The 14,755-nt window shown below is 42.8% G+C and overlaps 1 protein-coding gene across 1 annotated transcript; it reads right to left on the bottom strand.

The window, feature by feature from the left end:
* Positions 1–581: 581 nt before the first annotated feature.
* On the bottom strand, positions 582–2,601 carry LOC117829116 (sialic acid-binding Ig-like lectin 12). Its single transcript, XM_034706668.1, has 6 exons — positions 2,519–2,601; positions 2,338–2,410; positions 1,690–2,067; positions 1,256–1,564; positions 912–1,172; positions 582–683 (listed from the first exon to the last, which is right to left on the bottom strand). Exons 2-6 carry the CDS (start codon positions 2,405–2,407, stop codon positions 592–594), a joined length of 1,110 nt encoding a protein of 369 aa, XP_034562559.1. The 5' UTR covers positions 2,408–2,410; positions 2,519–2,601; the 3' UTR covers positions 582–591.
* Between the last annotated feature and the right edge of the window lie 12,154 nt (positions 2,602–14,755).

Below are 14,755 nucleotides of genomic sequence, written 5' to 3'. Positions count from 1 at the left end.
CGTAAGATGAATAGGATATGTGCAGACGTGTGCTTTTTGTAAACCACTAGACTGAGGTAATGTCTCTGTTGTTTCCAGGGTACAATGTTCACCTGACATGACCCTTTGCTCACCCTTGATTGCAACTCACCCACACCTGTTACCCCCCCTCCTTTCTCCCCCTCCCTTTGTTTTTCTTTATGAACAACTGTATTAAGATGACACGTACACGTTTCCCCCTCCCTTTTTCCTCCCTTATGTTTGAAGAACTATAAAGTATTGAGCATCTCTGTCATTCAGCGGAGAACTTCATATGCTCTTGAGTATGCTGTAACTTCTATCTCATGCTGCATGAATAAACTTTGTGTGTAAACTTTTATACTGAGTTCGAAGCCTCATTTCTGGTCACTGCTCTGCTGGACGATCGCCTCACGGCTGGGTCACCCTACCACAAGCTGCTTCAGAGAGAAACTTCATAAAACAGAGAAAATCTGAGTTTTGTCAAAGTACAAGAATGTGAAGGAAGGTTTAGTTTTCTGTTGGTGCTGAATGAAAAATAGACAACATAAATGAATACTCATGCATTCCCTGGAGAACCTAGATTGGTGAAACTTACCACACACACACAGCAAGGCAGATGAGGAGGAGAACAACGATCGCTCCGACAGCTGAACCCAACGGTAGAGAGCCAAAAGAGCTCTCTGCTAGAAAAGAGCAACACATCGAAGTGAGTGGAGGAAGCAAGAGGAGGAATGACAATATTTAAAACCTCTACTGAAGCCATTAACTGTATGAGAAGCATTTCATCTAAAATAAGAGACAAACAAACAAACAAACAAACTAGCAGAGCTACTCAGCAGCATAAATTGATAAAAGACAAAAGATAACAGCATTTATTAATTTTATTACCACAATGTATTATTAGTATTTACCTGAAGTACTCAAATGAATCCTTGAAGACGTCTGATTACCAAGATCACTTGTGGCCACGCAGTAATAAACTCCTCCTTCAGTCACATTAAGGCTGTAAGACTCTCCTTCAGATACGTTCACAGGTCTGTTGTTGCTGATCCTGAACCAGGTGAACCTGCTGACAGGAGGCTTGGCTCTGCTGGAGCAGGTCAGGTTAACCAGGGTACCTGCTGACACCAAACCTGATGGACTGATGGACACTGAGGTGTGTTTAGGAGCATCTGAGGAACAAAGAAAGATACACTGACATCCCATAAATCATCATATTCTGCCAGGAGTCAATATCAAACTCCGGTTGTCTCACATGAAACAATGAGAGTCTTTGTCTCCTCTGCTGTCCTCACATCTCTGCCTTCATTCACAGGATATGTGGCAGAACAGGTGATGTTGTATCCATCATGGTGCTCTGACAGAGTGATGCTCTCCTGGATTTGAGTTGTAAAGGTTCCATCTGTGTTTTCCTCCATGTTGTTGAGAGAGTCTCTTTGGAGACTCCAGGTGAGTTTAGGAGGAGAGTGTGGACAGGGAGTGAGAGCTGAGCAGGTTATAGTGACAGACTCCTTCTCCTTCAGGTCTCCTGCTGGGATCTCTATTCTGGGGCTCGGAGGAGAATCTGTGAGTTAGATGAAACAAAGGTTTACATGAAAACATCTTTTTAATACTCAACAATCTGAGTTTGTCATTTTAAACACTGACATTAAAGCTGAGAATGAATTTAGAAAAACAAAATGATCTTACCTCTCACTGTTATGTTCAGAGGGTCACATATAGCTGTTGCCCTGAACGGCCAGTTCATGATCCTGAAGCAGTAAATGCCTTTAAATGTTGCATTGATGTTGGAGAACAGAGTGGTGCAGTTTTTCTCCTTCAGGTCTCCAGTTATGCTGAATGGATATTTGAGAACTGTCCCACTACTGTTAAAAACCAAATTGTTTGTATTGTCTTTAGCCCACAGTCCAAATGTTTCTCTTGTGCTGACAAACTGATTTTCAATCCCTTCTCTATATCTAGCGCTGAAGTTACACGGGATCAGCAAACAAGATCCATTCAGAGCCTCCATCCTCTGAGGTGAAGTGATGAAGAGATCTGTATCTTCAGGGCACTGAGTCAGAGCCCCTGTAAACCAGAGTCATGGTTAATATCATGTTGTGTAAAATAAAAGCATAGAGTTTGTATTTCTGATAAACTAAGAAGTAGTATGTTAAATGCTGCTCTTTCTCCCAGTCCTGTTAACAACATCAGTAGAAATCATTTCATTTTGCAGTCAGGACATGAACATGTGGAAGAAGAAACTTCTCTGCACCCCTCTTTCTGCTTTGTTTCCATGAAGTTCAAACTGTAAATAATAAACAGCTTTAAATGAAAGTGAGTGAATAAACAGCTCACCTGGCACAAAGAGGACAATCAGAAACATGTTGGCTGACATGCTCACTGACAGGAATGACGGGACACTCATCACCTGAATTCAAAAAAGTCATCATTAATCTTAATTTTTAAATTACCATTTTCAAAGTATCTGCTAAACAAAATTGTATTCATCATAAACAACCAAATATTAAGATCAAACCTCAGCAGCAGAACCAGTCCACCTCCCCAAACAAGTCAGCTGAAGCTTGATCACAGAGAAGTCTTTCTCCAATGAGTCTTCACCTCTCTCTTCAGACTCAGAGTTACACCCAGTCTTCATCCTTCCTGCTGGCACCCTGAGGGGGAGGAACTCAACTCTGATGCTTCTTCCTTTTTGGGTAGATTCCAGTGTTAGATAGGGAGTTAAATTAGAACTGAACCCAGTCCTCTGTGATGACTGATCTTTAAATAACACACGCTACAACAGATGAGGGCCCCTAGCTTTAGTTCTTTCTCTGATTATTGTTTACTCTCATTGTTTTTACTGACACCAAACCTGATGGCCTGATGGACTCTGAGGTGTTTCAGGAGAATATGACGACAGCAGCTGAAGATATTAACCTTCTCTTGGTGGTTCAGTCCTCTAGCTCGTTAGCTAGCATTAGTTATGACCTGTGATAATGTAGCTTCCTGTTTAATACTGACAGAGCTCAGAGTGTATCTCCTGACAGTGAGAGAGTGGGCTGATCATTTATGAGCAACATATCAAAGATAACAGGAGCTAAACACTAAAGTCTGAATGAAAAATCTCTCCTCTCAGAAAAACTCAGAGGTTTAAAAATGCTAAAGGTTATTTTAGGAGAGAAAACAGAAACAGATCTGTTTTTAAAAAAGGACCCAGATCATTGAAACATTAAGAAGGAGAACTTTGAATCAAGAACAAACATTAAACAGGTTCTTTATTATTACTGTTAGAATATAAATCTCATATGTAGAAAATAAATGTTGTTCAGTCAATGAGTGGTTTAGCTGTAGGTTCCAACACTTGTTAAAAGGGCTCCAACAACGCTCCGACAACGCTGTCAAAATTGACATTTTAAACAGTTTTTTGACCAAACTTTCCCCCAACGCCTATAGCGCCCTTGTTGCCCCAACGTTTGTCCTCCTTTGTGTTTCAACTTTTTGGCGATCGACCACTTTGATCAGCCTGTTTTTTAACGTAGCTAGCAGGTTACCTAGCCACGGCTTACACCGGCTTGTCATTAGCAGCAGCCGAGCTAACAGCCGCCTCCGGAACAGTCGCTGTTTTCAACGGTTCCCACAACGGTTCAACTGTATGTGACCTGAAGTAACATCTCTGCAGCGGGTCCACTTGTTGGACCCGTGTGGGTAAATGCGGATCGGCTGTCTCCCTACTTGGATCTCTCTCTGTGTGACCCCGGCTAAACCGGACCAACTCTGCGGGCTCCAGGTGGAGCCCCGGCGAGTAAGTCTCGGTCCCCCACTGGTTCTGTCCCTCCCGCCCTCAAACTCGCCTCTGTCACACCCATCCTCAAAAAAACAGGACTCGACCAGAACAGCCCCAACAATTTCCGACCCATCTCCAACCTCCCGTTCCTGTCAAAGATCCTTGAACGCACTGTCGCCACCCAGCTCAAAGCCTATCTTCACTCCAATCAACTGTACGAACCATTTCAATCCGGATACAGAACTCATCACAGCACAGAAACAGCCCTTCTCAAAATCACCAACGACCTCCTCCTCTCATCCGATAACAACTCCCTCAGCATCCTCCTCCTCCTGGACATTAGTGCAGCTTTCGACACCCTCAATCACTCCATCCTCCTCACCCGCCTTCAATCTTCCCTCGGTATCACTGGCACCGCCCTCTCCTGGTTCAAATCCTACCTCTCTGACCGCCATCAGTTTATCAGCATCAACAACCTCAAGTCCCGCACAGCCCCCCTCTCTCATGGTGTCCCCCAGGGTTCGGTGCTTGGTCCCCTCCTCTTCATCATCTACATGCTCCCCCTTGGTCACATCATACGCCGCCACGGCCTCCATTTCCACTGTTATGCCAACGACATCCAGCTTTACATTTCAACCACATCCATCACCGCTGCTTCCCACACCACCCTCACAAACTGCCTCACTGAAATAAACTCCTGGATGCAAACAAACTTTCTCAAACTCAACTGTAATAAATCAGAAGTTCTTATCATAGGCCCAAAATCCCTCACTTCCACCTGCCCAGACTTCTCACTCACTATTGATAAATCCACTGTTTCAGCATCCACCCACATCCGTAACCTTGGTATCATTTTTGATCAGTCCCTCAACTTTCAACAACACATTAACAATATTTCAAAAACGGCTTTCTTCCACCTCAAAAACATCGCCCGTCTCCGCCCCTCCCTTTCCTTCACAGCAGCTGAAACTCTCATCCACGCCTTCATCACCTCAAGACTCGATTACTGCAATAGCATCCTCTACGGTACACCCAACACCCTCCTCAACAAATTACAATACATACAAAACTCAGCTGCACGCCTCCTCACTCATACCCGCTCCAGAGACCACATCACCCCAGTCCTCCAGAACCTCCATTGGCTTCCCATCCCCTTCAGAATACAGTACAAGATCCTACTCATCACCTATAAAGCCCTCCATATCCTAGCTCCCTCCTACCTCACCAACCTTCTGCAGCCATATAATCCCTCCCGCAACCTCCGCTCCACCAACGCCAACCTCCTCACCCCTCTCACCAAACCCAAGCACCGAACCTGGGGGGACAGGGCCTTCTCTGTTGCTGCCCCCACCCTCTGGAACTCTCTCCCCCAACACCTCAGATTCTCTCCCTCACTCACCAAATTCTGTAGTCCCTGGGCAGGAGACAGAGACATGTCTCTGTTAAAAACAAATAGTACATCATTTAAACAGCAACACAATAATACATAACCACTATACTACAACAACAGGGATACATTTACATTAAAACTACCAACACAATTATAAAATATAAGGTAACACTTTACAATAAGGGTCCCTTAATTAGCGTTAGTTAATGCATTATTAAGCATTAATTAACAGTTTAATAATAGTTTAATAATCGTTATAATGTATTACCTAACATTAACTAACACATTAGTTAATGCATTAATAAGCAGTTAATTAATGTCCACTGCTAAGAGTTAATTAATACATTATTAAGCATTAATAAAAGTTACAAAACTTAATTAGTTAACCATTAGTGAATGCTTTCTGGACCCTTATTGTAAAGTGTAACACATGCATCACTTGAGTAACACATTATAAATGCTAAACTGCCTCATAAGCATTACTTAACCATAATTAAGCATTAGTGAATGCTTTTTGGACCCTTATTGTAAAGTGTAACACATGTATCCCTTAGGTAACACATACGCTGAAGCAAAATGAGTTGAAATGTAGTTGAAGCAACACATATAAAGAATTCAACACATTTTATTTAGAATAAAACAGATAATCACAGATAACATCTCAACTGGCACAGAGAAGTACGGTGGCCCTGAGAGCTCACAGCACTGCAACTTAAGAAAACACATGCAAAAAGACAAAACACAAGCAAATTAAGAAAACATCTTCATCAATTTGACAACACATGCTCAGCATTTAGAAAACGCGATGCAAAGACCACAACACAATACATTAGAAAAACGTGCTGCAAATAGTCAGCAACACAACAGAAGTGTTTCCAGAGGACACTTAAAAGTGATGCACACGCTTGCTTATGCTGATGCTTATGAGGCAGTTTAGCATTTATAATGTGTTACTTAAGTGATGCATGTGTTACACTTTACAATAAGGGTCCAGAAAGCATTCACTAATGGTTAACTAATTAAGTTTTGTAACTTTTATTAATGCTTAATAATGTATTAATTAACTCTGAGCAGTGGACATTAATTAACTGCTTATTAATGCACTAACTAATGTGTTAGTTAATGTTAGGTAATACATTGTAACGATTATTAAACTATTATTAAACTGTTAATTAATGCTTAATAGTGCATTAACTAATGCTGATTAAGGGACCCTTATTGTAAAGTGTTACCAAATATAAAGAGCTATTAGCACTACACTATGAAGGTTGTTATATTGAAGTGTGATGAGGACATGATTGGGTTGATTTTAGCCATGATCTAATCCTGGACTTAAATTCAGCTAAGCTGCAGCGCTCTCTGATTTTACTCTGTAATGAATTCAGAGCAGTTGTTGCTCTAATAGAGAGGGCTGATTTGCCTAATTCAGAAGATCTGTGGTGTATGACACAGTAACCTCTATTTACTGTCCTAGTTGTTCTTCCATTATCTGCACACAGTGATATCAACTCTTTTGATGGGGGAGCAGCCAGACCATTTATCACTTTCAACACTAAACAAGCATCAGCAAAACCCACAACATTTTCAAAAGTTAAGATGATACACTTCTATAGTAGCAGTAGTGATAACTAATGTCATCTCTCACATACAGAAGCAGCCTACCGTCCCTCCCCTTGTGTCTGTCTTTTCTGAAAACGTTGTAGCCAGGCATGGTAAAGGAAGCTACAGGTGATGATTTGGTCAGCCAGGTTTCAGAAAGACACAGAAAGTCCAGATTTGAGTCTGTTAGCAGTTTTTCCACTTGATTGCTTTTTGGCCTAATACTTCGGATGTTCAGATGTCCCCCAAGAAGGCCTTTCGGTTTTGCATGCAGATCCCAGATCATTTTGAAGTGCTGGACAGTTTGAAAGAAGCCAATCTTAATGTGTTTTGTGATTGCCGGGTTGCATGAACCGCGGCTGTTTGGCGAGGGAGTGCAGCGTCCATGTGGATTATTGTTACCTTGATTGAAGAGTGATTGAAGAATGCAGCTGAACAGAATAATATTAAAATTAAATGTGGTTTACTGAATGTTAGATCACTGTCTGCTAAAGCTGTTTTAATAAACAAGATTATATCAGATAATCTCTTTGATATATTCTCACTAACTGAAACCTGGCTGGGTGAGAATGAATACCTTAGTTTAAATTAAGCCACTCCTCCTAGTCACCTTAATGCTCAAAACCCTGGAGTAACTGGCCGAGGTGGTGGAGTGGCAGCTATTTTCAATTCTAGTTTACAGATTAACCCTAGACCCAAACTGGGCTGTTGCTCCTTTGAAGGCCTAGTTCTCAGCTTTCCCAATCCAGTTTCTAAAACAGTGCGACCAATCTTATTCGTTATACTTTACTGCCCTCCTTTAACAGAGTTTTTATATCATTTAGTCCTCAGCTCAGATCAAATAGTCATTGTAGGTGACTCTAATATTCATGTAGACGTTGATAATGACAGCCTTAGCATTGCGTTTATGTCCCTGCTGGACTCAATTGGCTTCTCACAGGTTGTTAACAAACCTACTCACCGTTTCAATCACACCCTCGATCTTATTCTGTTTTATGGCCTTGAAATTGAGGACTTATCAGTATTCCCATCCTCTTTTATTAGATCACTTTTTAGTAACTTTAGATTTCCCCCTATTAGAAAAGTGTTGGTTTTCTTGCCTCAACCTCACCTCTACCCCTCTTGTCTTGATGCACCGAACAGATGTCCTTATATGGATGAATTGCGGCGTGGTAGTATGCTGATTGCAGGTTGCGGGCAAGCGGCTGTCAATTTAGAATCATTCTGATTCACTAATGTACGCAAGGTGGTCAGAACAAAATTGGCTGGTACGCTCATGTCATGAATCAGACGGTGGTTTTGCGTCTTCACTCATTTGAAGTGCAGAGTAAGAACATTTCTACGTATTTATTAGTGAATGAGGCCCATTGTGAGCTACTATGAACCTAGAAAGATTTAAGACCAGCTGAGGTATCGCTCCTCCACAGGACCCGCTGGGATGGGATGGTCCACCTTTAATTACAAGGGGAGGTTTAAACACTTAAAAAAGTATTTTCAGAATTACATTGAATATTTATAGGTCCATATTTATATCAAAATAGGCTACACGAGACCTTATTTAAACCTTAAAAAAAATGAAAATGATGTAGAGTTAGACATTGAGCAGCCCCAGAGTTTAAATGGAATGATCTACGTTTCATGAGCAGGTGTTCTGCTATGAGATTGGCAGTATATTTAAAGTTACTTTAAATTATATTAAATAAAGCTAACCCTTGATCTATTTTTTATCATAATCAGAAGAAAGAGCAGCTCATACTGTCCACTTTCTCGCCTGTTGATGTGGTCAATCTTTGTTTTCCTTTGTTCTCCTTCATTGCTTCACTTCTCAATCCTTACATTAATGACGTTTCATGTGTCCCCTTAAGGAAACGATAAACAATTTATTTCTGTAACCGTTTAGTCTGAGGCTATAAGGTCTGACTCTGTTTAGTCTCAGGCTATAAGGTCTGACTCCGTTTAGTCTGAGGCTATAAGGTCTGACTCTGTTTAGTCTGAGGCTGTAAGGTCTGACTCCGTTTAGTCTGAGGCTATAAGGTCTGACTCTGTTTAGTCTGAGGCTATAAGGTCTGACTCCATTTAGTCTGAGGCTGTAAGGTCTGAGTCCATTTAGTCTGAGGCTGTAAGGTCTGAGTCCATTTAGTCTGAGGCTATAAGGTCTGACTCTGTTTAGTCTGGTGCTATAAGGTCTGACTCTGTTTAGTCTGGTGCTATAAGGTCTGACTCTGTTTAGTCTGAGGCTATAAGGTCTGACTCTGTTTAGTCTGAGGCTATAAGGTCTGACTCTGTTTAGTCTGAGGCTATAAGGTCTGAACCTGTTTAGTCTGAGGCTGTAAGGTCTGTGTCCGTTTAGTCTGAGGCTGTAAGGTCTGAGTCCATTTAGTCTGAGGCTAGAAGGTCTGACTTCGTTTAGTCTGAGACTGTAAGGTCTGAGTCCATTTAGTCTGAGGCTGTAAGTTCTGAGTCCATTTAGTCTGAGGCTATAAGGTCTGACTCTGTTTAGTCTGAGGCTATAAGGTCTGACCCTGTTTAGTCTGAGGCTGTAAGGTCTGTGTCCGTTTAGTCTGAGACTGTAAGTTCTGAGTCTATTTAGTCTGAGGCTATAAGGTCTGACTCCTTTTAGTCTGAGACTGTAAGGTCTGACTCTGTTTAGTCTGAGGCTATAAGGTCTGACTCTGTTTAGTCTGAGGCTGTAAGGTCTGAGTCCATTTAGTCTGAGGCTGTAAGTTCTGAGTCCATTTAGTCTGAGGCTATAAGGTCCGACTCCGTTTAGTCTGAGACTGTATGTTCTGAGTCCATTTAGTCTGAGGCTATAAGGTCTGACTCTGTTTAGTCTGAGGCTATAAGGTCTGACTCCGTTTAGTCTGAGGCTGTAAGGTCTGACTCCGTTTAGTCTGAGGCTGTAAGGTCTGACTCCGTTTAGTCTGAGGCTATAAGGTCTGACTCCGTTTAGTCTGAGGCTGTAAGGTCTGACTCCGTTTAGTCTGAGGCTGTAAGGTCTGACTCCGTTTAGTCTGAGGCTATAAGGTCTGACTCCGTTTAGTCTGAGGCTGTAAGGTCTGACTCTGTTTAGTCTGAGACTGTAAGGTCTGTCAGTCTCTGTATTGTCGGAGCCAGAGTCTGGTTCGCATTGCCGGCAGTAAGTCGAATTCGTTCCCGGTGGGGGTTGGACTCCGCCAGGGCTGCCCTTTGTCACCGGTTCTGTTCATAACTTTTATGGACAGGATTTCTAGGCGCAGCCAAGTGGCGGAGGGTTTCCGGTTTGGTGGCCTTGGGATTCCGTCTCTGCTCTTTGCAGATGATGTCGTCCTATTGGCTCCATCGAGCGGTGACCTCCAGCTCGCGCTGGGACGGTTTGCAGCTGAGTGTGAAGCAGCGGGGATGGGGATCAGCACCTCCAAGTCCGAGGCCATGGTGCTCAGTCGGAAAAGGGTGGCCTGCCCTCTCCGGGTCGGAGGGGAGTCTTTGCCCCAGGCGGAGGAGTTCAAGTATCTTGGGGTCTTGTTCACGAGTGAGGGGAAAAGGGAGCGGGAGATTGACAGACGGATCGGGGCGGCGTCTGCAGTGATGCGGGCGCTGTACCGGTCTGTCGTGGTGAAGAGAGAGCTGAGCCAGATGGCAAAGCTCTCAATTTACCGGTCAATCTACGTTCCGACCCTCACCTATGGACACGAGCTGTGGGTAGTGACCGAAAGAACGAGATCGCGAATACAAGCGGCCGAAATGGGCTTTCTCCGCAGGGTGTCTGGGCTCAGCCTTAGAGATAGGGTCAGGAGCTCAGACATCCGGGAGAGGCTCAAAGTAGAGCCGCTGCTCCTCCGGATCGAGAGGAGCCAGATGAGGTGGTTCGGGCATCTGGATAGGATGCCTCCCGGGCGTCTCCCTGGGGAGGTGTTTCGGGCATGTCCGACTGGGAGGAGGCCACGGGGAAGTCTGAGACTGTAAGGTCTGACTCCGTTTAGTCTGAGGCTGTAAGGTCTGAGTCCATTTAGTCTGAGACTGTAAGGTCTGACTCCGTTTAGACTGAGACTGTAAGGTCTGACTCCGTTTAGACTGAGACTGTAAGGTCTGACTCCGTTTAGACTGAGGCTATAAGGTCTGACTCCGTTTAGACTGATGGTGCGTTCCCACCAAACGGCATTTTTTTGTGTTGCGCGAACAAATCCCATGGAAAGTCAATAGACTTGTTTGAAGCGACTTCAACCCAATTCACTTGACGCTGTGGGGTAATGTCCAATCAGTTGTCGTTGAACGATGATGTCAGAAATGGATTAGAAAATTGTAATTGCCGTGTGTGCATGACTGGAGCTGTATGATACAACTTCACATACATACCGCCATACCTTCGTAATGACAAAGCCTGGCAGGAGATCAGACAGGAACTTAGAATCCCTGGTAAGTAAAAAAAAAAAAAGAAAAGTTTTTTGTATCTAGAAATCTGACCCAAACTAGCCAGCAACGAGTGCATTCAGCACGTCAGCTGCTTGCATGCAACACACATTCTGATTTCCAGCGGCGATTAACTGTGTTTTTCTTCATTCAGAGGAAACCTGTCGGCAAAAGTGGAAGGGGCTCAGGGACACTTATTTTAGGGAGAGGAGGAAGGACAGTGAGAGGAAGAGTGGGTCGGCAGTGGGCATGGGGAAAAAATGGACGTACTCTGCGATCCTGTCATTGCTTGACCCCTTCGTAAACCCGAGGGAGACCTCAGGTAACATGGGGAGAGGGGTCGAGGATGACAGGAACGCAGAGTACTCTGCAGCAGGTGCAGCGACGGAGGGGACAGAGGAGGCAGCAAGACCCTCACATTCAGTCCCAGGTGGGTGACAAGTAATGACACATAACCTATATCATAGCAGAGTTTCCGTCTTGACACATGTATAGGTAATTATTTACGTCTTCTGAGAGACAGAACTGACCGCAAAAATACATAAATAATCTGTAGATTCATGTGGATTAAGTTTATAACTACAATAACTACAACAACAAAAGAGTGGATGAAAAAATGTCACTGTGCTTATTGAAAAATCACTAGAATCACAGGGTGGACCTGGTCATGCGTCTCTTGTGTGCCAACTACTGTACATTGAACAGCAACATAAATGAACAGGAACAGGAAAAAAAATTGAACTGGGATGACTGCCTATTCTTGAGGGTTTTATGCATTCAAAGTTAGGAGGACAAACAAAGGCAGGATGCTCTCATGACTGGCACTGAAATCTGTCAGGAGTAGTGATATAGATCCAGATTAAGTTAAGAGACGAGTTCAACTTGTTCTTTCTCTCAGCATCTGTTACAGATGGAGGTAGTCTGTGACCTCCAGGGCTTCTAACGAGCCCATCATTGAGAGCACCTGCCCTCATTGCACCCAGCTTGAGCTCATCAGCCTGGCTGCTCAATAAAAGGAGCTCCTTTCTCTCAGTTAGGTGTGTGCAACAGAGAAGACAACATCTTCAGTTGTTTTCTCTGGGTTTGGTTTGAAGAGTGTGTTGTGACAGAGTGTGGATGTATTGTGGAGGGAAGGAGGGTGGCAACAGGATAATTAAAAAGAGGATTGATCTCTCAGGAGAGTTTTTTTTAGATTAGTTGGTTAAGGCCTTTTCCTTAGTTTGTCTACTCTTTGTAGTAGAATTAGTGGGTGGCTTTACACCTCCACTCCACCTTTTAGACCCCAAAGGCCTTACATCTGTTTGTATTTGAGGGTTTTAAGTAGGGGTGTGCGGTAAACCGGCATCATTACCGTCACCGGTATAATATGTTGCCACAAAATGGATTTTGCAATACTGTAATTACTGCGGTAAAGCGTTGTTTTCACATCATTTGGGCCAAGTAGTTTTATGTGGTAGATGTACTTCAAAGTCAATGCACACACACTTTTGAGGCCGGTGACGTCGCTTACTAGAGGAAGTAAACCTCTACCGGTGTGTAGAAAGCGACACAGCAAGCCAAAACACTGCTGATTTATGGTACGTCCAGCCGCAGCCTCACAATACACTATGTTGAAAATGACTGGAATCTGTGCAGCACATGCCTCCTATAAAATACTATAATCCTATATAAATACTCTCTGTAAATATGCATGTAGATACACAATGCAAAAATTCTCCAAGCAGAATTCCATATTTCTATTTCTTGTACTATTTAACTACTATTTTTATAATGTAAAACTACCTCTGCAACTCACCACTGCACTTTATCATATTATTTTAGCCTGTACATATTAGTCAAGCCTATTTTTTGTTTCTTGTATTTATAGCTAAGGTTATTGTTACTATATTTTATTTTGTTTTATTGTAATTCTTATTCTTATGCCTTGTACAAAGAGAGCACAGTTTACTAAAGTCAAATTCCTTGTGTGTTCAAGCATACTTGGCGAATAAAGCTGATTCTGATTCTGATTCTCCTAACATATTTATCCCCAACAAGCACACTGGTGAAAGAATTGTGCCGAACCTGTCATTCATTCATTCATTCATTCATTCATTCATTCATTAGCCTCCTTCTTCCTGCTCTCTGACACACACACATTCGCAAGCCTGCTATCCTGGTCAACACATTCACTGACATCACGTCAAACTGAACATCAACTAATTAACTAACATCATAACTAATTAATAACTAACCCTAGCAAACACCAAACAACCAATCCGTTGCAACACAGAGCTGAACACTTCCCAAATGACTTCTCTGTGTCAGGTGACATGCTTTCAGCACTGTTGAATGGAAACCATAAAAATAAGTGTGGTGACCACTTGTCCTCCAAAAGCCATGTGAAAAACAGTGTTGCATCAATAAATGTAAGAATTTCATTAACAGAACTTTTATTCACTGACACAAAAAAGCACACACTATATGGTGTAAAATAAGTGTAAAGGGTAAAAAACGGAATTCTAAAAAAATAAAAAACGGAAAAAAATAAAAAAAATACGGAATACGGAAAAAATATAAGGGATTTCATATGGTCCTATGGTGCGCATGACGACGGACAGTGGTGCAAACATGGTTAGAGCACTGCAGGTCAACAGGCTACCCTGTTTTGGACACAGGCTGCACATCGCTATAGATAAGTGTCTATGGTCAAACCTCAAAGCCTAATACAACCTAATTAATGAGGCTAACAGGTAAATAGGCAAAGGCAAGTCCTTGAAGATATATTTTATATTAGATAAAGGTACTGAACATTTTTTTAACAAAAGTAGTGGCATCAAAATAAACATTTTGAAGCAAAATAATAAATAAAGTGATTTGGTATTCTTCAGTTAAGCTATAACATTTAATTAGTGATGCATTATTATAATAACAATAATACATTGTATTTTCAAAACACTCAAGGTCACTTTACAGACAGATTAAAACACAATAAATAAAACAACACGATAAAATAAATAAAAACAACAAGCAAAGTAACACCAAGTTAAAATGAAGCAGTGGAAATGAAGCAGGGAATGCAGTTCGAAACAGATGGGTTTTGAGTTTTGATTTGAAGAGGGGTAGTGAGTCAGAGTTTCGGATGTCTGGTGGGAGTGAGTTCCAGAGTTTGGGAGCAGAGCGACTGAAAGCTCTGCTCCCCATGGTGCTGAGACGGGCAGGGGGCACAGAGAGGTGGAGGGAGGAGGAAGACCTGAGGGAGCGAGAGGGGGTGACGATGTGGAGGAGATCAGACAGGTACGGGGGGGAGAGGTTGTGAATGGCCTTGAATGTGTAAAGGAGGATTTTGAAGTTGATTCTGAGTTTGACCGGTAGCCAGTGGAGCTGCTGGAGGACAGGAGTGATGTGGTGAAAGGAGGGGGTTCTGGTAATGATGCGGGCTGCAGAGTTTTGGACCAGTTGAAGTTTATGGAGGGATTTTTGAGGGACACCGAAGAGGAGTGAGTTACAATAATCGATACGGGAAGTGACGAGACTGTGGACCAGGATGGCAGTGGTGTGAGGGGTGAGAGAGGGGCGGAGACGGTTGATGTTGCGGAGATGGAAATATGCAGACCGGGTTATGATATTGATGT

Source organism: Notolabrus celidotus, chromosome 17, assembly GCF_009762535.1.
Source record: "Notolabrus celidotus isolate fNotCel1 chromosome 17, fNotCel1.pri, whole genome shotgun sequence".
NCBI classification, from domain to species: Eukaryota; Metazoa; Chordata; class Actinopteri; order Labriformes; family Labridae; genus Notolabrus; species Notolabrus celidotus.
This window is presented reverse-complemented; position numbering and strand designations above follow the sequence as displayed.